Raw genomic sequence first — 25,092 nt, forward strand, 5'->3', positions numbered from 1 at the left:
CCCGGAGGTAGAGGCAGGCGGATCTCTGTGAGTTCGAGGCCGGGCTGGACCGATAGCCTCCAAAACAATAGAGAGACAGAAACCTTGTCTCGTAAAAACAACAACAACAAAAAAAAACCAAACCAAAACAAAAAACCAAACCAAAACAAAAACAAAACAAAACAAAACAAAAAAAAAAGGCAGTTTCACACTGGCTGTGTGAAGACCCATGAGTTCCAGACTCAGACTTTCTACCTAGCTGTGGTGGCATACCCATAGTTCTTGCACTTGAAAGGCAGAAGCAGGATCTGTTTCAAGCCCAGCCTTGTTTACATAGGGATTTCCAGGCCAGCCAGGACTACAGAGAAACCATTTTAGAAAAGCAGAAATTAAAAAAAAGGTCTTTTTGGCCAAAATGTTTGTCTTAGTGGTTAAGGATGCAATGTTATCAACCTCATAATGTGCCCAGTGCTTTCCTCAGCATTTGGGAAGACAGGAAGTGAGGAGTGCTATGGGGTGGGCACTGGTACTTTCATTCCAGCAGGAATAAGTTTTATGTGAATCATGACTGAGGCAGTGAGGGTCATATCCATAGCCCTAACCCTGACGGCTGAGCCTCCAGCAGTTCAAGGCTAGCCTGGGTTACATAGTGAGACTGAAAAGATAGAGCAGGGGCAGGAGATGGCTCACCTGCTCTCACTGAGGACCCAGGCTTGAGTGCCAACACCCACAAGGAAGCTGATATGCAGACATACACCTGAAGACACACAAATTTAACACTGCTTTTAGAAATTCAAAAGCAAAGGAAGGGGTTCTACTCCATGTGCTGAATGCCCTAGCAGGTCTAGAACCTGAACACTGGAACACAAGTACTCACAGCCCATTTAGGAACTGCAGTAGACTCAGCCAAAGACTACAAGCGTCAGACCGGCCTGGGCTACATAGTGTGTTTGTAAGGCTAGCCTAGCTTATACCACCCATTTCAAAACACTAAACACGGGGCTGGAGAGATGGCTCAGAGGTTAAGAGCACTGACTGCTCTTCCAGAGGTCCTGAGTTCAATTCCCAGCAGCCACATGGTGGCTCACAACCATCTACAATTCAATCTGGTGTCCTCTTCTGGTGTGTAGGCAGAACACTGTATATGTAATAAATAAATAAATTAAACCCCCACCAGATACGACTGTTCAGACAGCTTTTACCACCCATTCTCTCAAGAAAGACACAGGAAACCCATTTTTGAAGGTATTTCTTTTGTAAAGGAGCCAGCTAGACTGAAAATCTTCCAAAATTCTGTACAAATGTATAATATACAAATATACACAAGGCTATTGCCAAGACATAACAACAACAACAAATGACAGTGGTGGCTTTGGTGTTGACAACCACTCAGAGTTTCTCAAGCCCCTCGGAAGGAGGGGCATAACACAGGCTACAACATGTAAAACACATCACATTTACACTATGTACACTTAAGTATAAAAAGCCCATTGCCCCTCTGTTCACAAGCCCTCGGGTGGGAAGGAAGGCCATTTAGCAGATAATCCACATAAAGGAGCTCCTTTAAGGTGGAAGGGAGAACCCCGCAGAATGAAGTGGTTCACCCTAAAACTATTAATAGCACAAGGCATGCTCTTAGAGACAGAAAATAAGAGCAAATTGAAGAGATGGCTTGCTCCCTGTGCCCATCCATCATTGCTTCCCAGTCTCACTCCATCTCAGTGAACCGGGCAAACATGGCTTTCCGAACAGCATCTTTGTAGGAGTCGGCACCTGACAACCCATATGCACTGCCTTTGGCTCCTAAGCCAGCTCCTTTTAGCCGGACCTGAGCCTGAGGAAACAGAAAGATTGTTAGTAGCTGGTAAGTGGGGTGCCCACCTGTCATCTTGCCCACACTGCTGAGCAGAACCACTAATAAAGAGAAGACAAGGGTGTCACACTGGACGTGAGGGAGTTTTAAGGATGGGGTTAATAAAAGTGGCTCAGGAAGATGAATCCATCCATACTTTACAATGCCTAGAAAGGCCTCTAAAGCATTTTGCTGAGGCCTCGGAAAGGTACTCACAGGCACAAACTACAAGAGGATAAGACAATGACAATAAAACTCATCTTCACTGGAGTAACATGCTTGAATTAAAAAAAAAAAAAAAAAAAAAAAGGTAACAAAGGTGACGACAGAATTCCTGCCAGGGCATGGTAGGGGCAGTTGCTGAGTTGCTGATAGAATTCCTACCAGGGCCAATGGGTCAGGTCAGAGACCCCGAAGCCAGGATTGGCTCAACCTGGGCTCTGACAAATTAGGGATTTCTTTCCCTAAACTTAAAATGGCCACGTGGGGGTGGTGGGTGGGTAGGTTCCAAACAAGGTCTCAGTTAGGTATTGGGATTCTCCTGTCTCAACCTGCCAAATACAAGCCTGTACCACTGTACTCAGCTTACATTTTCTTTAAATATTAAAAAAATAGTGTTTGTCTGTGTATGGGGACATGTGTGGCATGATACACGCATCAGAGAACAACTTTGTAGAGATGGTCATCTCTTCCAGTTTTATGTAGGCTGCTAGGTTTCCATGTCAAGCTACCTATGAGTCATTTTGCTGGCACTTACACATATTTTAGTTACTCACTCATTTATTTGTATTTTATGTGGGTGGATATTTTGAGTGTATGCATGTCTGTGTACCTTGTGCATGAAGTGCCTGTGGAGGCCAGAGGAGGGAAGCAAAAACTTGGAACTGCAATGGCAGACTCACAAGTGGGTACTGGGTACTGAGTTTGTGTCCTTTGCAAAAGTAGCAAGCACTCAATGAGGGCACCAAGCCTTGTGGTTCATGCCTTTAGTTTCATCACCCTAAGCAGAGGCAGGTAAATCTCTGAGTTCACTCCTATAGCCTGGTCTACATGGTGAATTCCAGGAAAATCATGTCTATCTCCAAAAAACCAAGCAACAATGACTTCCTCTCAAAAACAAAATAATGAGGAAGACAAAAGCGGGGACTTTTAGGTAAGGTGCCTTTGCCTATTCAGTATTTAGTAGGCCTGTAAACCCAGCACCCGCGAATGTCAGAGCCTATACGTACCTCAATGGGAGCTGTGATGCCTTGACACTTTCTTCCCAAGCCTGAGCCTTCCCGCCAGCCCATGGCCTGCAGCATCTTGTTGCCAATGTTACTGTGGTCAATGCCATCTTTGGTGGGCTGCTCGTAATTCCTGCCAGTGGCAAACACACAGTTATTTAAAACAGCCAGAGCCCCAGCTAATGAACTGGAAAATGGTGCACATCACATACACAGTGCCAGCATCAAACTGCTTCTTGCGCTTGGGCTCTGGAGGTTCTGGAATTCCATATTTCTCTCGTCTTTCTGCAGCTCGATCTCGGTATTTCATCTACACAGCAACACAACAAAAAACAAGTTAGGAGTATTCTTACCGCAACTTTCAACAGTACACACGCAGACCTCAACCTGAAGTATTCTTTAATTTGGAGCATATGTGGTCTTAAATACCAAATTCCTTTGTTTCCTTTAGCACTCTTGGTCACACTGCTAATTATTGTCCTAAAGATGAGGGCAGAATTGCCTATCTCCAGTCAGCATTTGGACAGGTTTACTTCCAGAAACAAAACTGTTAGAGGCTCCCTGAGACCCATCCAGCAGACCCTGGATAACTGGTACTATAATCAATGGGGAAAGCAAAAGCCTTGAGTACAGACACCTCAGAATTATCCTGGAACAAGAAAATTCTAAGTCATTTTTTGGGGGTTGGGGTGGGTTTCAAGATAGGGTTTCTCTGTGTAGCCTTGGCTGTCCTGGAACTTACTCTGTAGACCAGGCTGGTCTCAAACTCAGAGATCCATTTGCCTCTGCCTCCCAAGTACTAGGATTAAAGGTATGCGCCATCACTGCCTGGCTTGGCAAAGTGTTTTTGACAGACCCTTCCAACTATACCCTTAGGAATCTAGAACTAAATGCTACAAATAAAAGCAAAATAAAATATTGGTGTGGTGGTGTATGCCTACACTTAGGCTATCTGGAAGATTGAGTAAGAGGAATACTTGGTCTAAAAGGTCAGGGCCAGCCTGTGAACACATCAATACTCTCTCTCTCTCTCTCTTTTTTTTTTGGTTTTTATGGAGGCTATTGGTCCAGCCCGACCTCGAAATCACAGAGATCCGCCTGCCTCTGCCTCCCGAGTGCTGGGATTAACACATCAATACTCTTTATGTCAACCAACCAACCAACCAACCAACCAACCAACCAACCAACCAACTAACTAACTAACCAACCAGAAAGTACCACAGACAAGTATGTCAGGATTTTCATCCTAGTGGTACACAATCCATTTATTTACCTCCCTCTCCCTTAGCTCCAAGGCTTCCAATTCCTGTTCGCTCAGCCTGGATCTTCGGTAGATGTCCATGTTTTGCTATTACAAAAGAGTTTACAGACACACTTAGAATTCAGGCCATTTTAAAATGAAATGTCAGAACATTAGCATTCCAGCCAAATCTCAATACACCATAGCATCCAAACCAAAACTGGAGTGTGTGAAGACATAATGCTTCTCTATGTTCTACAACTCCAGGTACCCACCCAAATGAAGGAAGGTATTTACTGCACTTTTACAAGGGTCACCACCCCCACCATTAAATTCCCTCCATTCTTCCCCCATAAGCTTTGAGAAGCAAGGCCACCTTGTGTAAGTCGGAGAGTTGCTGGTGCCTGACCAAGGCATCTCTGTTTGGAAACTGCCGCCGGCAGAGCAGGCAGGCCATCTTCTTCCAGTCAGCTAGTTTCTCTTCCTCACTCTCAAGTCTCTCTACCAGCTCTTCCTCATTGTCACTGTCACCACTGTAAGCAGCAACCAGACCTCTCTGGGGATAAAATGATGATGGCTCATTGAAAATCACATAGATAACAGTTCCAAAATTTGAGAGACTTCATTATTCTATGTTGTCCCTCAGTAGTAAAGTACATTTCATCAACTGTTTGGAGCAGCGTTCTAGTACCAACCCTTTGGAGCCCAAAAATAGGTTCCTGGATGACTGTTTTCAAACCACTGACCATGCATAAAAACTCTAAATACAACAACAGATCAGCGTAATGGGCCAGCCATACCAGTATCTATCAAGGAAAGTAAGGTTTTTTTTCACTTTATCCTAATTTTCTTTCCAGACCATTAAAAATTCTATTTACAAATGCTACAAAAACCAATTTCCTTAGCTTAGGGATTCAGGCTTCATTCATCGGTCCACCTCACCTGATCTCAGGCACAGAACACAAAGCCCTCAATTATGGATTCTATATGCCAAAGCTGCTCCAGATACCCACTGACAGAGAAAAGCACCCCATGTTAAGAAGGAATTGAATTAGCCAAGATGTAGCAGAGACTGAAACTGATATATAAACCACACACTGGGTTAAAATACAGGTGGTACTTCCTTACTTTAAGGGGGTTTTCTTCATCTCCATTTCGTACCAGTTCGGGGATGAGTTGCTGCCTTTCAGCTAAGGCTCCCTGGAAAACAGAACAAGCATAAGCCTCAAGTGTTGCAAAGGTGCCCATTACTAAGCATGGCTATTCCTGTAGGCTTCCATTACCTTCTTCTCAAAAAGAGCAAAGCCAGCATCTGCTGCTGCAGACTCTCTCCGTTCTTCTTCTCTCAATGAATTGACAGGTTGAAAGCTGTTTTTAAAATTTTCTTTCTGCTTATTTAAACTCTTGGCCCAGCGTTCCATGTCTTTGGCAATCTAGAATTAAAGAACACCATCAAAAAGCACTTACTTCTCCGTAACTTAACAGTGAACAAACTAACAATAATTAGTTAGTTATTGGGCTCACAAAGTACTCAATGGAAACCCACAGAGCAGGAAGAGAGAACTGATCCCTTCACATTGTCTCTGACCTCCACATATACGCCATGTCATGCAAGCATGCACACAACCACATACATAAAATGTAACTTGGGTTGGTAGTGGCAAGAGAAAGCTCAGTAGTTAAAAATGTGCACCATTTTAAGATTTATTTAATATTTTAAATTATGTAAATGTGTGTGAGTCTGTGTATATGGGTACAGTGCCTGTAGAGGCCAGGAGAGGGTGTCAAATTCCCTGGAGCTAGAGTTATAGATAGCTGTAAAATGCCCAACATGAGTGCTGGAAATCAAAGTCTACAGGAGCAGTATGCACAGCAGAACTATCTCTTTATGCCTGGCCTTTTCAGTTGTGAGGACCATACTCAGGTCCTCGAGCTTATGCACAGAGCACTTTATCGACAGAGCTATTTATTTCCTTAGCCTACTGTTTAGTTATTTTTCAGACAGGGGTTCACGTATCCTTAACCCATTATGGTCTTGTAAATTTTCTTTATTCTTTTTTTTTAGGAGATCGAGCCCAGTACTTGAAATACTTAGACAAGCATTCTACTTTGGGCTATATCTCTTGCCCAACCAATTTTTAATTTTTGTGGAGTGAATGTCAGGTCCTAATACATGATAGGCAAGTAATCTACCACTGAGTTGTATTACCAACTCTTTTTACTTTAACTTTGAGACAGGGTTTTACTAAGGTACCCGGGGGAGGGTGGGGAGGAGGGGTGCCCATACTGACCCCTAAACTTGTAAGCCTTCTGCCTTAGCTTTTTAGGTTGCTGAAATTACAGGCTTGTGCTATCAGGACCAAAAATGAAGAATTAAGTCAATGTAACCCTCTAAGGAAAGAGTCATGGTTTCCTTGGAAAGGTCATACCTGTTGAGCTGTTTTGCTCTTGGGTTTTTCTTTCTTCTCCTTTCCCTCTTTTGTGGAAGGCAGGCCCGTCTGCTGGTTAGCGCTAGACTCTGCAGCTGGTACATAGGTCTCCTTCTCTCCATCCCAGTACAAATACTGCTGTGTTAAGGAATTATAATAGTACTACAAGAGAAAAAGAGTATCAATGAATACAGATTTGCTGATTAAGTTTTTGTAGGGCTGGGAATTGAACCTAAGGCCCTAAATATGCTAGATAAGTGCTCTACCATTGGCTATACATCAAGTTTTGCTATGTTAAGTTTAATGTTATGTCAGTAGTAATGAATGCCTATAATCCTAACCAGCATTTGTAAGGTGGGCAAGAAGACCAGAATTTTATTCTTAGCTATAAAGGCAAACCTAGGCTTGACCTTTATTTCAACACAACAAATAAGCAAAACAAAAACAAAAACAAACAAAAAACCCAAGGACTAGTGACAAGGTCCTGCTCAGAAAGGACCAATAGTGGGCTAGAGAGATGGCTCAGAGGTTAAGAGCACTGACTGTTCTTCCAGAGGTCCTGAGTTCAATTCCCAGCAACCACATGGTGGCTCACAACCATCTCATAATGAGATCTGGTGCCCTCTTCTGGCCTGTGGACATACATGCACAGACAGAATACTGTATACATAATAAATAAATCTTAAAAAAAAAAAAAGGATCAATAGCACACCTTGGTATGTTTGAGAATTATGACAACGTATAAAACTTCTAGGAAAAGTAGAATATGATTTCTTCCCAAGAATCTGTGAGGCTTTTATTTTAAAAAACCAAGATCTTCCAGAGGATATGTTTGATTACCAAAACTCACATGGCTACTTAACAGTTATCTGTAACTCCAGTTTCAGGGAATCCAACCCTGGATTCTAGCCCCTTGAAGCCTGAATACTAGATATACAAGTGGTATATATAAAAGTAAAACACCCATAATAAAACAAAGCTTTAAAAATTAAAATAAAATAGGGTCTCATGTAGTTGTGCTCATACTTGCTGTGTAGAAGATACCTTAACCTCTTCATCTTCCTGCCTCTACCTCAGAAATCTGGGATAATAGTCATGTGCCATACTTGGTTTATGAAGTTGTTTTTGACACACCATCATACTATGTAGTCCTGGGTTTCCTGAACTTACTATGTAGACCAGGTTAGTATTGTTTTTTTTTGATTTTGAGACAGGGTTTCTCTGTGTTGTTTTGGAGCTTGTCCTGGCACTCGCTCTGTAGACCAGGCTGACCTTAAACTCACAGAGATCCACCTGCCTCTGCCTCTCAAGTGCTGGGATTAAAGATGTGAATCAACTTGCTGGGCCCTGGGCACAAAATTGTTCTTTTTGTTTCTTCTTTTTCTTTTCTGAGACATGGTTTCTCTGTGCTGTCCTGGCTCTCCTGAAACTCACTCTGTAGATTGGGCTGTTCTTGAACTCAGAGATCCACCTGCCACTGCCTCTTGGGAGCTGAGACTAAAGGCATGCTCCACCACTGCCCAGCTTTCAAAATCTCAACTTGACAAAATTATCTCTAAAAATAGAGTGGATGCTGAAGAGGGAGGGTCTCAATCGGCAAACAGCATTAGGACCTTTGCAGATATGCTGGGAATGTTCTTAGTGGTATATATATATATGGATATGTATCCATGTAACCATTGAAGAATCCCACACTGGGGGCTGGAGGGCTCAGTGGCTAAGAGCAATGACCATTCTTTCAGGGATCCCAGGTTCAATTCCTAGCACTCAGATGGTGTTTAACAACCGTCTTTAACTCCAAGTCTAGGGTACCCAATGTCCTATTGTAGCCTCCACAGGCACTGCACACACATGGGGAATAGATATAAGTAGACACAACACACAAATCTCAAAAAAACAAAAAACTGCACATTCCCCACTTACATACTTTTATCTCGACATATTAATAATATATATATATTTTTTTTGGTTTTTTTTTTTTTTGGTTTTTCGAGACAGGGTTTCTCTGTGGCTTTGGAGGCTGTCCTGGAACTAGCTCTGTAGACCAGGCTGGTCTCGAACTCACAGAGATCCGCCTGCCTCTGCCTCCCGAGTGCTGGGATTAAAGGCGTGCGCCACCAACGCCCGGCTATATTTTCTTTTTTGACAGTGTTTCTCTGTATTGCCTTGGAGTCTATCCTGGAACTCTCTCTGTAGACGAGGCTGGCCTCAACTCAAAGATCCACCTGCCTCTGCCTCCTGAGTGCTGGGAATAAAGGCGTGTATCCCAAAATCCGACTAATAATATATATATTGTGTATGAGTGTTTTTTTTTTTTGTTTTTTTTTTTTTTAGTTTTTCGAGACAGGGTTTCTCTGTGGCTTTGGAGGCTGTCCTGGAACTAGCTCTTGTAGACCAGGCTGGCCTCGAACTCAGAGATCCAGCTGCCTCTGCCTCCCGAGTGCTGGGATTAAAGGCGTGCGCCACCAACACCTGGCCTGTGTATGAGTGTTTTGCCCGAATATATGTATGTGCTCCATGTTTGTGCCTGGTGCCAACAGAGGCAACAAGTTGGCATCAGATTCCCCGGAACTGTGGTTGTAAACTGACATGTTGATACTGGAATTTCAGGAGACAGGGTTTCACTGTATAGTCCTGGCTGCCTGGAGACCAGGATGGCCTCAAACTCATGGAGATTTGCCTGCCTCTAACTTCTAAGTGCTAGTATTGGGATTAAAGGCGTGTGCCGCCGCCGCCACCTGGCAACGCTGGAACTTGAACCCAGGTCTTGTGTAAGAGTAACAAGTAATGTGTACCACTGAGCCTATTTTCTAGCCCATTTGAAAACATTCTTATTAGCACTGTGTACAATGTTTTTTAAAACATGTATTAACTAATGTATTTATTTAATGTACACTGGTGTTTATATACTCTGTGTGAGGATGTTGAATACCCTGGAACTGGAGTTACAGACAGCTGTGAGCTGTCATTTGGGTGCTGGGAATTGAACCCGTTCCTCTGAAAGAGCAGCCAGTGCTCTTAACTGCTGAGCCATCTCTCTAGCCCCTACAACGTGTATATTATGTGTACAGTAAGAAGACAACTGAGGGGAGTTGGTACTCTTCTTCCATCCTACAAATCAAATTTAGGTTGTGAGGCTTGCATGGTAAGCACTTGTATCCACTGAGGCTTCTCACTGGGTCTTTAAACACTTAACATTAAATCTCCAAATCCTGAAATTAAAAGTACGCACTGGAGGCCATAAAGAAATTAATACCTAGCTGGGCAGTAGTAATACACATCTTCAATCCCAGCACTTGGGAAGAAGGGGCAGGCAAATCTATGTCTACAAAGTGAGTTCCATAACAGCTAGAGCTGCTAAACAGACAAACCCTATCTTGGAAAAAAAAAATTGATTCACATGTAAAGTCCTGGAATCTCATAAACCCCAAAGAAACAAAAATCCTACAACTTATCTGGGTCATATACTCCTTAATAGGGAATATTTTATCTCATGTCCCATAAGGGCATTACGCAAAACCAAGGTTCTTCTAGTGATAAGAAGGGAAATATCACTTACTTGTGAGTTAGGGTCATAGTAGAGTCCTGTTGTAGGATCATAATAATATCCTGAAGATTCATCATATTGATAAGTAGACGTGTCAGGTACTGCTGCAAAAACAAAACCCAGCCAGTCATTCAAGGTAAGAAACTGTATGTCAATCTCTAAGCCAGTGAGCTAGAGCAGGCCTCAATGTTCTTTCTTAATATTCCCAAATGTCCCTCTGACACCCATTTCAAAGGGAGAGGAACTTTATTAACAACAAAGGCAACAATTAGGACCTTCCAACTGTCAATAGTCCCATGAGGTTTGGCTTACCATATTTGGTACCAGGAACTACACCAGTAGGGGAAGCAGCTGGGGCCTGTGTACTTGTGCTAGTGCTAGGCTGTGCTTCCTCAGTCTGGAAAGAACATTAGCTTCAATATAATTTCAACTGTAAAGCCTTTTAAGAGAACTAAGTCACTGCAATCATCCAGGAGGAAGGACTCCCCTGATAGACAGACTGCAGCAAGGATCTAGGGCAATTCTTTAGCAAGAGACATGCTGACAACTTTCTAAAGGTCGAGCTAAAGAATTTATAAAGTATAAATATGCCCTGCTTGGTTCTTTATATTTAAAATACATGCACATAAATACAATAACTTAAAAAACCCTAATAAAGAAATTAGGTGAAATAATATGTAATTAGTCAATCCTGGTTATATACCAGGAAAGGATAGTATTTATACAGCAACAATGCCAGCAATTGTATTTAAGAGCAAGATTACCGGAGAGCCAGGTGGATTGGAGGTCTGATTATAGAGCTGGGGACTCTGGGATACTACAGCCGAAGAGGTGGTAGTCACAGCTGTGCCTGATGATAAACAAAAGGGTCAGGGACAGCTAAAGGACATTTGAACTCCACAACTGTTCACTTTAATCTTCATTTTGTAAGCTGTTCCTTTCTTTTTTTTGGAGGCAGGATTTTGCTATGTAGTTTAAGGGTGGCTTCAAACTCATGAATCCTCTGCCAGCTGCTTGTGTCAATTTGTGTGAGTGCGTTTTGTTTGTTTTGCTTTTCTGAGAAGGTTCTGCTATGTAGAACAGGATGCCTTTAACCTTGTGGAGATCTCTCTGCCTCTGCCTCTGCCTCTCTAGGACTAGGGTTACAGGCATATACCCCCATGTCTGGCTCTGTATGTCAGTTTCTAACCTACTTCCCACAAAGGATCCTGGAATCTATCACAAATTCTACTAAAGTAAGATGCGCACGCGCGCGTGCGTGCGTGTGTGTTCTATCTGCATGTACGCCTTTAGCCAGAAGAGGACATCAGATCTCATTACAGATGGTTGTGAGCCACTATGTGGTTGCTGGGAATTGAACTCAGGACCTCTGGAAGAGCAGCCAGTGCTCCTAACTGCTGAGCCTTCTCTTCAGCCCTCAAAGTCATCCTATTGTGGCTTTTCTGTTGGTGTCTGAGTGCTGCTGTAGGGTCATATACTCTGCTCACCTATACTTCTGTGGTCACTCAAGATTCAACATGGAGTTTTGAACACTCAGATAAATTCCAAGAATAAAGCTAATCATAGTATGGTCTCTAGAAGTTATACCGAGTCTCAGTATACACAATAACTTTTACCAGACCTTCTGGCAAATAAGATCAGTCCTCAATGTGCCCTCTCAATTCTTGCTAGGAATTGACTTGTAGCTTCAGGTCTAGTTAATACTTCCTCAACTATAGCTACTTTAACGGAAGCAAAATAGGGATGAAGCTTATTACCTGACGTAGATGATGCCTCAGATTCCAGTCCTCCAGATTGTTGCTGATAAAACTGCTGGTAATCCTGTGAGTACTGAGGGAAAGTTCACCGTTAAAGTCACTATTTTAGACACAGACTGTAGAATATAAGTTGATTCTAGCCAAGTTCACCTACCTGAGTGTACTGTGCATAACCATCCTGGCCTGGCTGCATATAATTGTAGTCAACACTGCCTCCTTCACCACTTTGAGACTATAAAATATCAAAAGAAAAAGAACCAAGGATAAATTTAGTAGAATAAATAATGTCAGAAAGCAATCCCTAAAATCATTTCAGCAAGCATCTGAAAACCCCAACAAAAGTCACCTTAGGTAAAAAGACCCTTTGTCTCATTCTTACCTGAGTGGATGACCACTGAGCAGCTGCAATGGCTGTACTAGCTACAGAGAAGGCGCTGACACGGTTACCATCTGGAAGAACCAAATCTCTGAAATCATAAAGATATAAGCATGCTATTTTCTCTGTATGTCCAAAGTTTGTGCTTCCAACAGTGCCAAGAGAGCAGCAGTTAATCTCTGCCTGTGTGGTTCAGGGAGGGAATATGTGTCTCAAATGCTAGTAAGGTAGAATTTCTGAAGGAGAGGGGTCTTGGTAAGCCTTGGTAGATGTCACTGGCCTACTTTGTAACTGTTCCAATAAGATATCTGTTGGATGACTAATAATACTAGAAATGGAAATTTTTTTCTTTTTGGTGTCTTGTGTGTACTGTACATGTGAGTATGTATGTGAGGGAGTACTCAAGGTACATGGAGACATCTGGTGTCTTCTTATTCTCTGAAACAGAATTTCTCAAAAAAAAAAAAAGCTGTTTTGGCTACCAGAATCTCCTTGTTTCCATCTCAACACCGAGGTTACAGACATGGGGAGCACTTTACCTACTAAACCATAGCCTGGCCTGCCTCTAAAAAAAAAAAAAAAAAAAGGATACTTGGGTTATAGTGATGGCTCAGCGGTTAAGAGCACTGACTGCTCTTTTAGAGAATCTGGGTTCAATTCCCAGCATCCACATGGCAGTTAGCAACTGTCTACAACTCCAAGATTGGACACTGTCACACAGACGTACATGCAGGCAAAACACCAATGCACATATACTAAAAATAAATTACACACAAAAGAAAGGACACTTATAGCATCAGACAGCAATGCAGCATATTAGCATGCTGTCGACATAGAATGTGTCCTTAGCCCATCTACTGAAACCATGTCTGGCAACTGTTATTAACCGGTGATAGAGGTCTAGAGGGATATAGACTGTAAAAGAGGACAATCTTCTCCCTCTTGGTTTACAACCAGGGAAACCAGTATTGACAGTACAGAGCTGACATACAACTGGCAACATTCCTATGTAAGTAAATATGAGATGCTAACAGCCTGAAACAAGGACAATGATGCCACTTACTTTCTGGCACTTTTTGCAAAATCAACTCCAATAGTTTTCCCATCAATTTTCAATGGAGGATGGAGACTCTGTAATATCTGAAGCAGCTGAGAAGCATCCTAAAGGAGAAAGTGAAGAAAAACAAAATTTGTCTAAGTAATCCAGAATTATTTTAAAATTATTTATTGACTATGTATACAATATTCTACTTGCACATTTGCCTACATGTCAGAAGAGGGCACCAGATTTCATTACAGATGGTTGTGAGCCACTTTGTGGTTGCTGGGAATTGAACTCATGACCTCTGGAAGAGCAGTCGGTGCTCTTAACCTTTGAGGCATCTTTCCAGCCCAGTAATCCAGAATTATTAAAGAACAAATACCAAGTCAATCTAAAGGTACAAAGGACTAAAATGACACTTAAATTTCAGCTGTCAGTTCTTTATAGGTATTGCCTTTACTATGTGTACAAAAATCAGTCCTCAATTTAGCACCTCACAACTGCCACTATATGCTTTGAACACTGGGTTCCAGAAGCCTCATACAGTATCAAAATTACTTGAGTCACAGTTACCTCAGTTTTCTGTTTGAGACAGGGCTTCACGAAACAGGTCTGGCTATTCATTATGGCCTAGAACTCAATCTATAGACCAGGCTGGTCAACCTGCCTCTGTCCCCAAGTGCTGGGATTAAAAGCTACCACACCAGGCTATGACTTTTGGGACTGAGGATATGTCTCAGCAACTAAAAAAACTGTCTGCTCTTCCAGAGGATCTGGGTTCCATTTCCAGCATCCACATGGCAGTTCATAGCCATCTATAGTTTCAGGGGACCCAAACTTGCACATCAGAAATGAATGAGATTATCTTTTTTCTCCTCATAGAGTGAAAGTTGCCTACTTGGTTCAAGTTCTTTGTCACTATCTACCTCAATACTACCAGGGAAGTCACTATGGCCTAAGAACTAAACACACTAAACTTTGATAGGAAACTCAGGACTGGTTGTATTAGTCATGGGAAATTTCTGGTTCGACAACACCATGAATTTTGGAGTGTGATGTCTTACTTGAGGACATTTGCTACTCTACAGTTCTAACTCAAAAAAATGTTGTTCAATTTCCTAGAAGAAAATAAATTCATTTCATTTCCTGAGCATGCAACAGATGCTTTTGTTACTTTAGGAACCAGAGAATGCTTTCTACTGGCTATAGTGGTTTAGTATAATCACTCTCTAGCCATTTATAACCCACTTCTGCATGTAGTAAGCATGTCACTTAGAGCCTACACACACCACACCACCCATTATCGCTTCCCATGTTGATGGAGTTCTACATGGTACTACACAAACTGGACACATTCAGAAAAAGTATTTTATTCTTCTGGGTGTGTTTTGTTCTTTTTATTTTATTTATTCATTTAGAAACAGAGTCTCACAATATAGCCCTGGAAGGCCTCAAACTCACAGACATCAGTATGACCCTGCCTCCTGAGTACTGAGATTAAAGGCACGCAGGACCACATCTGGCCCTTTTTGTATTTGGATACTAGAGCTTGAACTCAGGACATTGCACACACTTTGCCACTAAATAACTTAGCTTCAAAATGAAGACAAAAACTTTTATTTTTATTTAATATGTATGTGGGTATGTGTGTGCATATAAAGTCAGAAGAACGTATCAGCTCCATGGAGATGGAATTACATGTGATTGTGAGCCACCTAGTAGGTTCTGGGAACTGAACATAGGTCCCTGGGAAGAACAGCAAACACTCAATGACTGAGCCATCACTCCAGGCTCCAGATTTTTGTTTAAAAAGGAAAGATTTGGGTTTAGGCTATACTTTTTGCCCATACCTCTATCCTCCTAATAGCAAAAGACAAAAGCACAAAGAAGATTGGATAACCTCACCATTGCAGAAGACAGCTGGACAAATGCAAAACCTCTGTTCTGTTGTGTCTGTTTATCTTTTATGAGGCGAATGTTATTGACAGCTAAGGATGCATAGGGAGACAGTGCTGTCATGATGGAATCCACCACAGTGTGCGGAGCTATATTCCGAAGAATAATTGCTGTTGGTAAATGAGAAAAGTATTAATCAAGCATTCCTACCATCAATGGAGATCAATTTTCTATAGGGCAAACTAGAGTTGTGGGTGATTATTTAAAACATGCAAGGGGCTAGACTGCTAAGAGAGGTCAACTTTTCACATAAAAACCAGAACTTACTATCACAGTAGTAATCCACTGACTGAACAGACTCTGTAGTACCAGGGGGCACTTCCTGTTCAGAGTCTAGGAGCAAAGGAGACCCAAATGAAAACAGACAGACAGACAGACAGACAAACCCCACTTCTTTTTATTGCAGTTTTTGGGAGAGTCAAACCAAGGTCCCTTATGCATGCTTAGCAAGAGCTCTTACCACTGAGATATTTATATCTTCACCTCCCTAAGTATTTTTTTGGCTCCTAACAGATTTAGATTAAAACAAATAAACCCCACTGTCTTACTACATAGCCCAGTAAGGTTTTGAAATCTTGGCAATCCTATCTCAACTTCCTAAGTGTGAGGATTACAGATATGGCTACTGTTCCCAGCTCCAATGTATTTTTTAAAGATATATTTTATTTATTTTAATTATGTGTCTGTGTACAGGTATGTGCACATTCTGGGCTTGTTTGAAGATAGAGACTTCAGATATCCAGGAGCTGGAGGAACTAGTGGTTATGAGCCACCTGATGTAGGTGCTGGGAACTGAACTCAGGTCCTCTGGAAGAGCAGTAAGTGTTCTTAGCTGCTGAGCCATGTCTCTAGCCCACTTCAATGTATTTTTAACAAATACATTCTAATTTTTAAATTAGTTTTGTATGAGACAGTTTCATATAGCCAAGGCTGGCAACAAACGATATATAGTTGAGGATGGATGACTTTGAACTCTAGATCATCCTGCCCTTACCTCCTGAGGGCCAACTTTTTATTTTAAGCACAACTAGCAGTCTTTTGTTTTGTTTCTTAATTTTTCCTTTGTGTAGTGTATGTACATACTTATGTACATGCATCCAAGTGCATGTTTAGGTAGAAGTCTGTGTCTGGTGTCTTTACTCTTACCTTGTTTTTTGAGGTTTTTAACTCACTTTGAGCTAACCCATTTGCAAGCTGGCTGGAATGTCAGAGATTGCCCTAGCAGTTACAAGGATATCATTGTGTCCCACCAATTTTTTTTTAATTGTGTGAATGTTGAGGATTTGAACTCAGGTCCTCATGTATGCACAGAAAACACTTTACCTACTAAGCAATCTTCCCAGCCTCTGCTTGCTACAATCCACAATTTTTTATAGTCTTACTATGTAACTTTGGTCAGCTTGAAATCCACTAATATAGCCCATGCTGGTCTTGAACTTTTTATCCTAAATCTGCACAGATGTGAGCAACCATGCCATTTTTTTCCCTTTTAAAAATCTTAGCAGGGCAGTAGTAGCACATGTCTTCAATTCCAGCACTTGGGAGGCAGAGGCAGGCAGATCTCTGTGAGTTCGAGGCCAGTCTGTTCTTCAAAGCAAGTTCCAGAATAGTCAGAGCTACACAGAAAAACCCTGTCTAAACCAAACCAAACCAAACCAATCTGTGGTTATACTTGAACCTCATAATTTTGACAGAGCTAGTATAGAATGCAAACACTGGACCAGTGCAGGACAGCACCACTATGGACTAAAAAAAAAGCAGATGTCGCATGCAAACCAGACAAACAGCCTTAATTTTGAGAATTTTCTATCTCTCACAATCATCAGCACCATCTACTTAGCCCAAAGTAAAAAGATGTAGGTTATTATGTAAGTTCCTAGTTTATATATTCCAGAAATCTATACTTTTCCTGGGGTTCACAGGCAGTAAGTCAGGTTTAATTGCATTTTCCAAACAGCTGAATCCACGCTTACCAAACTTGTCTGCTCCACATCGGAAGCATTTTAGTCTTTTCCTGAAATTGTTAAGGCAGCACTGGAAAAAAAAAAGTTTTATCTGTAATTATTTCTTACATTAGGCTAGGCTTCCTAGTCATCATGTGGGTTAGAGCAGTGAGGCCACAGGTAACTCAAGTAACTAAATATAAAAGCAAAAATTGCTAGTGGGTATAGACAAAAGGGCATAACATAAATAAATTTTGTGATGTGACACCTGTGAATTCTTCCAAGAAAACATTGTATGTTGAAATAGGATTCCACTGTTAACAACAAGATGAGAAGTTTCTTGCAGCAGCCACCAACAAAAGTTCTTCCTTATACTAAGGAGCATTACATGGACTGTCGTACATGTAAACACAATATAACCTGAACATGACCTATCCAGCCTCATGCACAATGAGTTTCTTAGTACTTGCAACCAAGTTCAAAACTCAGCACTGGTGACAGGACCAATACCACTGTACACCGAAGTTCTCAAGGATTTTTGTTAATACAATTAAGAGAGTATGTAAAAAACCGAGACCATAAAAAGTGAATTTCATAAACAAAGTGAAACACATCTAAAAAAAAAAATCCTAGGATCCTGGAGCTCCTAGAATTCCAGGGATTCTGTCCTCTAATGCCAGAACTGGAGACCAAAGAAAAGTCAGGAAGCATGAAAAATGGACTTCTGATACAAGCTAGTGTTTGTGCTAATTTCTTTTTAGGAAATCAAGCAAATAGACAAAAACAGTATATTTACTTGTGAAGAACACATGTTTACCTTGTTGCAAAGCCAATCTTCAAACTTGGGTCTGGGATTGCTATAATGCATTGCAATGTGCTTTCCTTGAATCACCAATTTTTTCTGTAAAAAAAAAAAAAGAAATAATTAGTTATTTCCATTGTGAGGAATATGTGTCCATTTTCCCAGGGCAGAGCACACTTCGGAAAAATCAGTGCTCTGGAATTAAATGGACAACATACGGGGAAGACCAACCACCGCCACCTATACTCTGCCCATCCAATCCTTCAGATAGGCAGTAAGAGAATGGGATGCGGAGTAAAGGTAAACGGAGTCAGGGAGTGCTGAGAAAGCTGCCAAACACTAAACGCTGACATGCACCAGGCTGTGTCTCCAGCAGAGACAGAAGTCCTAACATTTAGCATTGACAGGCTGCCTGAGAATGACAGTCTATTTGAAAAGCAGAAGACAGGCCTCTTCCAGTTCTGAGACTGTCTCCTTTATTAGCCCTTAGCATGGTGTCCTTGGGCTTGGCGTCACTTTTTCCCAGTCCCCCATCCTTATGTAATGTAAATGTCTTTGTATTTTCCCTTCCCCCAAATTCTTGCTCCAGGATGTATTCTTTTGGAGGGACAAAAGGAGGGGGTCTCATTTTAAAAGGGAAGTTGATCATAACTCCTTCTTAGTAAGAACTATTCTGAATGCTACCAACTCTAAAACAGCTTAAATGAGGTTTTCTTGCCAAATGTGATCATGTCATGTCTTAGGTGACAGGTGTGTTTTTCTCTAAAATGGATTGTACTCTTTTCAGGATGAGTAACCAGGAGGCCAATGAAGTTTCTTCAGGGGGTAGGAAAGTTCATAAAGTGTACATACCACCTCATCATTTAAGTCAACCAAGTAAGTAAAAGAGGCTTTACTTTGAAAGGTCAAAACTCTGAGCTCAGTCAATGTAGCCAAGAGCATCCCTAGCACCTGCCCCCAAAGAGCCTTCATTTAACAGGAGCACGTTAGATCTTTTCTCAGGGGATGGTGGTTGTAGTAGTTGTCTAACACTGTCAGAACAGACTTAGATAGGACATTCAGAGTTTATTTATGTCTTTGAGACAGGGTTTCACTATCTTGTTCTGGCTGGCCTGGAACTTACAAATATCTCCCTGCCACTTCCTCTGGAGTTCTGGGATTAAAGGCATAAGCCAACATACCCAGCTCAGATTTTTCAAAGGAGTTTAACCCCTTTACAAATAAATACTGTTGGGCAATTTGGTTCTCACAAATCATGCTATGAATTTTGTCTCTGTAGCATCTAAACACAAAATTGCATGTCTGGCCAAGATGGAAAGAGTTGAAAGGCCATCTATGCACCATGATGTACAGAAGTAAATATAAGATGTACACATATCCCACTAGCAGGGATGCATGTTGGGAGAGATTTCAATCTACCACTGGGTTCCTAATCCTACTGGCCTTTTATTTCTGGAGTGATTTTGAATTATAAGAAAATATTACATATTAATAAAGCTTTGTATACATTAAAATTGCAAAGACTTTAAAATGTCTTATAGGCTTTATTTTTTAGGTTATTCATTCTGACATACCTACTGTATCAAAAGAGGATGTCAACAAAGTGGACCGACACAGGAAGTTTTACTGTGCACAATCTAGATTTACTAGGATGGTTTTCATGGCAACAAATGCATGAAGTTCTACTTCAAAAGAAAGGACTGTGAGATTATGATGTTAGGTAGCACTCGGTGTCCTAGAACTCACTCTGTAGTCTAGGCTGGCCTGGAATTTACAGAGACCCACCTGCCTCTGCATCCCGAGTGCTGGGATTAAATGCAAGTGCCAACACTGCCCAGATTTTATTTTTTATTTTTATATTAAAAATAGAGTTTTACTGTGTAGCCCAGGTTGGCCCTGAATTCATGGGTATCATTCTGCCTCACTCTCCTGAATCTAAGATTATAAGAGTCACCATACTTGACAGGTTATAATTTCTGGGTTAAGAAGCTAAGAATCTATTTTTATTTTATTTTTTTGAAGATAGTGCATTAAGATTATAGTCTTATGCTCCCAGGCCTGACAAGAAACTGAGTGTCTTCAAAACAAATTAAGTCAAAGCAATATGCTTATCTTAAAGTAAGTCTTGCTATAAATGGTTGTATTAGCTAATCATATAACATAACTCTTATTCTTGGGTGACTCAAATCATAAAATGCTCTAGAAAAACAAAACTCAAGCAACTACCTAGTATGCACTTGCTTAATATATTGTGTTTTAGGGATCTTGCAAAAAAATTTTTTATGGCAAACATTGAACATTATCTTGATATACTACAGAAGAGACTTAAGTTTTGAATACTTCAGTTAAGGCTACAACACATGGTTTCTTTTGAACAGATTATAGGAGGCATTCTTAGGGAAATTAGAATCTTAATGTCACTCTGCCTAGATTAGACAGCAACAAGACATTGATTCCATGCCAATCTTATCAGGCCTTATTTTTCAAAAACTCTACTTGGTCCTTAACAGTCTTGGAAGATCTATCTGAGAAGTTATGCCTCTAGTTGGCATATGGTCTCCAGGCAAAAACAAGGAATTACTTGTAAAAGTGCCTGCTACAGACTTCTATTGCATTCTGTTCACTGTCAAATGGAAAGTTTCATATTTTAAATCCTCTCAGTGGATACAATGAACAGGAATATATTCAGGCAGGAAAAGGGGGAGTTGACTACCATACATTTTCAGAAGGTAGCCATGCTTAAAAGCAGAATAAATTCTGCAACACTGCTCTTGGTACTATACCTACTCTAGTAATGTCAATTTTAATATACACAAAGCTTTTTTTGTTATTATTTAAAAAAAATATTAAAGTCACTCCTTTGGAACAAACCACTCCTTCAACCTTTTTTTTTTTTTAACTGTACAGACTTGTTCCATTTTCATGAATATCTAGACTTGGTGAGTGAAGCAACCTGATTGGCTTCCATCCAGCTGGTAGCATCTTGCAAGTGATAAAACTCCACGAAGGCGAAACCACGGCTTACACCTAGAGACAGCATTCAGATATAGACGGGATACTCGTGTTAGTCAGTTCCTTTATAACAGGTGAATCTCTCTCCCACTGCTTCAACACTGCGTGACAAAGCCAATTGGGAAGCAGCTTTACAAATGTGACTTGACTTGGGGATCTTCTTGATACTTTGCCATGGCAAGGAACAGCCGCCTCAAATTAAATGCCATTTGACCTAATTCCACACTTAAAGTAACCATGCAACCGACTACGAACAAACAAGGTGTTTATAAATCACTACTTACCGAAGGAAAAGAAAACCCTAAAAGCAAAGTTTTAAAGTTCCTCAGATGCTAGCATCATTTTCAAAGTCATATTCCTTAGCCATGGCAAACCTTTCATTCTGAATTCATGTGTTTGAAGACTGGGGTTTATCAGGATGTTCTTTAGGGACTGAGGTGGGAATGGGGAAGAGAACTATAACAGGCAGGAACTAAGCAAGCTCTCACCTGTTTTCCTCTTCATCAGCCTCACATCTGCAGGCTGAGGGCCTTCAAAGGACTCCATCATTTCTCGAATCTGTACAGGGTTTTACAGTTAGTTTAAGCTATAGCCATAAAGAAAGTTTAAGGACTGGGAAGTATAACAACTGTTAATTAGTCAAGTTTTTCACATACACCAACAAAACACATTTATCTTAAAAGTTACAGAGGCTACTTTTCATGAAAATAAATACAACAACTTTATTAAACGGTACCTATATTTCCCTCAGTGCAATTATTTGTTATTCTACAGTCCTGATCATGACATGGTATCTTTCTTTTTTTATTTTTTTTTTTGGTTTTTCGAGACAGGGTTTCTCTGTGGCTTTGGAGACTGTCCTGGAACTAGCTCTTATAGACCAGGCTGGTCTCGAACTCAGAGATTTGCCTGTCTCTGCCAACCCAGTGCTGGGATTAAAGGCATGTGCCATCAATGCCCGGCGACATGGTATCTTTCAAGCCTCTGTCCTTTAATTTCATGTCCTTGTATTCTGAAGAACACAGAAAGTACAATTTCTAAGAGAGAGAGGATATGTCCTCAGAAGCATGTTTGACCAAGAATAAAAAGAGGCAAGCCAAGCTCTTGCCTGAAACCCCAAATCAGGATACTTTTGAACTAGGACAAAAGCTTGAGGTACATTGGGAGGCAGAGTTTGTTGCACTAGAGACCCTGCCTCAGCAAGCAAGCAAACAAACAAACAAAAACCAAAGCAATCAAGCCCAGGCTACATATAAAGACCTTGAAACAAAAGAGGGGGAAAGGTCGAATGTTGATGGCCCATCCTGTAATCCCAACATTCAGGAGACAGAGGCAGGTGGGAGTTCAAGGCTAGTCTGGTCTACAGAGCGAGTTCCAGGACAGGCTCCAAAGGTACATAGTAAAACCTTGTATTTGAAACCCCTCCCCTAAAAGGGAGAGGGGGTACACATTAAACAGAATGTTTTTTCATTCAGTATACTGAAACCTACTTGAAATATACAAAAAAGGAGAGGGATGTAAGTGGGGATAGAGACAAGACAGACAAACATAGAAACAAAATTCCTGTGTTCCAAGTCTACTCTCACACCCCTAATGCTTCCAATTCAATCCTTTTCTCGTCTGTTGGGTTGAAGAATGAAGAATGAAGGGATCATACAGATTGACTTTTTTTTTGAGACAATTCTCTGTGGCTTTGGAGGCTGTCCTGGAACTAGCTCTTGTAGACCAGGATGGTCTCGAACTTACAGACATCCATCTTCCTCTGCCTCCCGAGTGCTGGCATGCACCACTACCGCCCGGCCAGATTGACTTTTTAACCCATGTTTGGTTATAAATTTGGAATGGCTGATATTAGGTTGTTAATAAACAAAGGTAACTAGGGTTTCCAGAATTTTCTCTATTATTTATTGAAAAAAAGAAAGACATTGTGGGCAACCAACATGGTAGATGTAAGAATCACATAGTGGAAGGTTGATACAAAACTAACTCACACAGAGAACTGATCCCTGCAAGCTGTCTCTTCTAATCTTCACATACATGTCTATCCCAGATAATAAACTCTATTTTATTTGAGGCAGCATCTTTTATAGTCTATGCTGACCTTTAACTTGATTCTTCTGCTCCTATGTTCCAAATGTATGTTAGGCTAGCCTAGTCTACAAACTCAGCTATACTCTTAGTCCCAGAAATCCTACTTTGTTACTAGCTTCCCTAAAGACTAAAAACACAACATCATAATCCTGTCTCCTTCCTAACATGACAGACTCCAAAAGTAAGCTATAATCTTATCCAAGTTTAGGATTGTGGATTTTCAAGGACATACAAACCCATTTAATCAATAAGCTTTCCTGAACCATTATAAAGGATTTTTTTTTCTTTTTTAAATTTTTTTGGGAGGGGGATTGAGATAGGGTTTCTCTGTGTAGCCTTGGAGCCTGTCCTGGAACTCACTCTGTAGACCAGGCTATCCTCTAACTCCTAGAGATCCACCTGCCTCTGTCTCCTGAATGCCTACAGGATTTATTATACTCCTTACTTACAGCTGCGACTACCCAAGCACAATTTACCTCAGTTCCCTCAACATCCTAATATATGCATTATGAGTTATAACACAAAAACTTTGTGAGTGTGGGGTATTTATAGTGTAATATACAAGTAAAAGTGTGTACATGAGAAGGTCAAACCAGTACATCACATGTCTTCTATCATTTTTCACCTTACCGTCTTGAGACAGTGTCTCTCACTAAACCAGAAGCTTGATCTTTTAGCTAGGCTAGCTGGCAAACTGACTAATGCTGCTGGGATCCATGTGTCTCTACACCTCAATGTTGGGGATGACCTAACATGCAGGCAGGCTGTTATTATGTAGGTGTTGTGGACTTGAACTCAGGCCCTCATGCTGGCAGACCAAGCACTTATATCACAAAGCCATCACCACAGCCTCTGTAACTTTCTTTTATACTTGGCTTGGCTCGCTTTCTTTCTTTAATTACTTTTTAAATGACTCATTTATTTTTACTTTGTGTGCATTGGTGTTTTAACCTCATGTATGTCTGTGTGAGGGTGTCAAATCTGCTGGAGTTACAAGTAGCTGTGAGCTGCCATGTAGGTGCTGGGAACTGAACCTGCAATGATCTTACTCTGAGCTCTCTCTCCAGCCCCTTGCCTGGGTTTTCAAAGCCTCCAGCTAACGGCACCTTCCTGCCTGTGTCCTGCTCACAGCATGTGACTATCATCAAATCAAATCAAGCTGTTCATGGAAAGCCTTATCTGAAGTCAGTGTGTGTCTATATTTTAGCTCATTTCATGATTTCACTCATTATACTCTTTCAACAGTTTTTTACCCAATCAAAGCATTTCTTTCTTTCTTTTCTTTTTTCTTTTTGTGTCTTGAAACAGGGTTTCTCTGTATTGTTTTGGAGGCTGTCCTGGAACTCGCTCTGTTGACCAGGCTGGTCTCGAACTCACAGAGATCCGTCTGCCTCTGCCTCCTGAGTGCTGGGATTAAAGGTCTGTGCTACCAATGCCCAGCTAATCAAAGCATTTCTATCTGTCAAAAATAAGGTCAACTAATATCTTCCCCAATGGAGTTCTTTCCTTATTTTTCACTAGTAAAACTTCTCTTGAAAAAAATGTCCAGGGCTCTTCAGCAAGACTTTCTTCATTATGGAGGTTAAAAAAGAAGAAAATCCAGGCATGGTGGCTCACACCTTTAACTTTAGCACTTGGGAGGCAGGAGGTCAGCATAGTCTACACAGTGAGCTCCAGGATAGCTACAACTACAGAAATAAGCTACCCTCTTTCAAACAAAACAAAAAGTTCCACACAAAGCCATAAACAAAACAAAGAATAAAGGTCTTGCTCTACTGCCCAGCTTGGTTTGGCTCAGTTCCAGCAACCCTCCTGCTTCAGCCTCCTTAGCAGCTGGGAT

General features: G+C 41.1%; 1 protein-coding gene across 3 annotated transcripts in view; it reads right to left on the reverse strand.

Moving 5' to 3' along the window:
• Positions 1–1,215: 1,215 nt before the first annotated feature.
• Positions 1,216–25,092, reverse strand: part of Rbm5 (RNA binding motif protein 5) — a 30,979-nt gene continuing 7,102 nt past the window's right edge. For 2 of the 3 annotated variants that reach the window (XM_005074902.4, XM_013117042.3), the window contains exons 5-25: positions 21,650–21,719; positions 21,103–21,176; positions 18,165–18,248; positions 17,378–17,438; positions 15,672–15,737; positions 15,354–15,514; positions 13,470–13,567; positions 12,410–12,497; positions 12,185–12,262; positions 12,031–12,103; positions 11,038–11,123; positions 10,586–10,670; positions 10,286–10,377; positions 6,727–6,888; positions 5,581–5,730; positions 5,426–5,497; positions 4,674–4,853; positions 4,331–4,405; positions 3,270–3,367; positions 3,061–3,190; positions 1,216–1,813 (exon numbers count right to left, since the gene is read on the reverse strand). In XM_005074902.4, the coding sequence (XP_005074959.1) occupies positions 1,688–1,813; positions 3,061–3,190; positions 3,270–3,367; positions 4,331–4,405; positions 4,674–4,853; positions 5,426–5,497; positions 5,581–5,730; positions 6,727–6,888; positions 10,286–10,377; positions 10,586–10,670; positions 11,038–11,123; positions 12,031–12,103; positions 12,185–12,262; positions 12,410–12,497; positions 13,470–13,567; positions 15,354–15,514; positions 15,672–15,737; positions 17,378–17,438; positions 18,165–18,248; positions 21,103–21,176; positions 21,650–21,719 (2,109 nt within the window). In that variant the 3' untranslated portion in view covers positions 1,216–1,687. The remainder of the gene's footprint in view (positions 1,814–3,060; positions 3,191–3,269; positions 3,368–4,330; positions 4,406–4,673; positions 4,854–5,425; positions 5,498–5,580; positions 5,731–6,726; positions 6,889–10,285; positions 10,378–10,585; positions 10,671–11,037; positions 11,124–12,030; positions 12,104–12,184; positions 12,263–12,409; positions 12,498–13,469; positions 13,568–15,353; positions 15,515–15,671; positions 15,738–17,377; positions 17,439–18,164; positions 18,249–21,102; positions 21,177–21,649; positions 21,720–25,092) is intronic. The other variant, XM_021229970.2, reaches the window with a different exon arrangement.

Source organism: Mesocricetus auratus, unplaced genomic scaffold (assembly GCF_017639785.1).
Source record: "Mesocricetus auratus isolate SY011 unplaced genomic scaffold, BCM_Maur_2.0 Super-Scaffold_100691, whole genome shotgun sequence".
Taxonomy (NCBI): domain Eukaryota; kingdom Metazoa; phylum Chordata; class Mammalia; order Rodentia; family Cricetidae; genus Mesocricetus; species Mesocricetus auratus.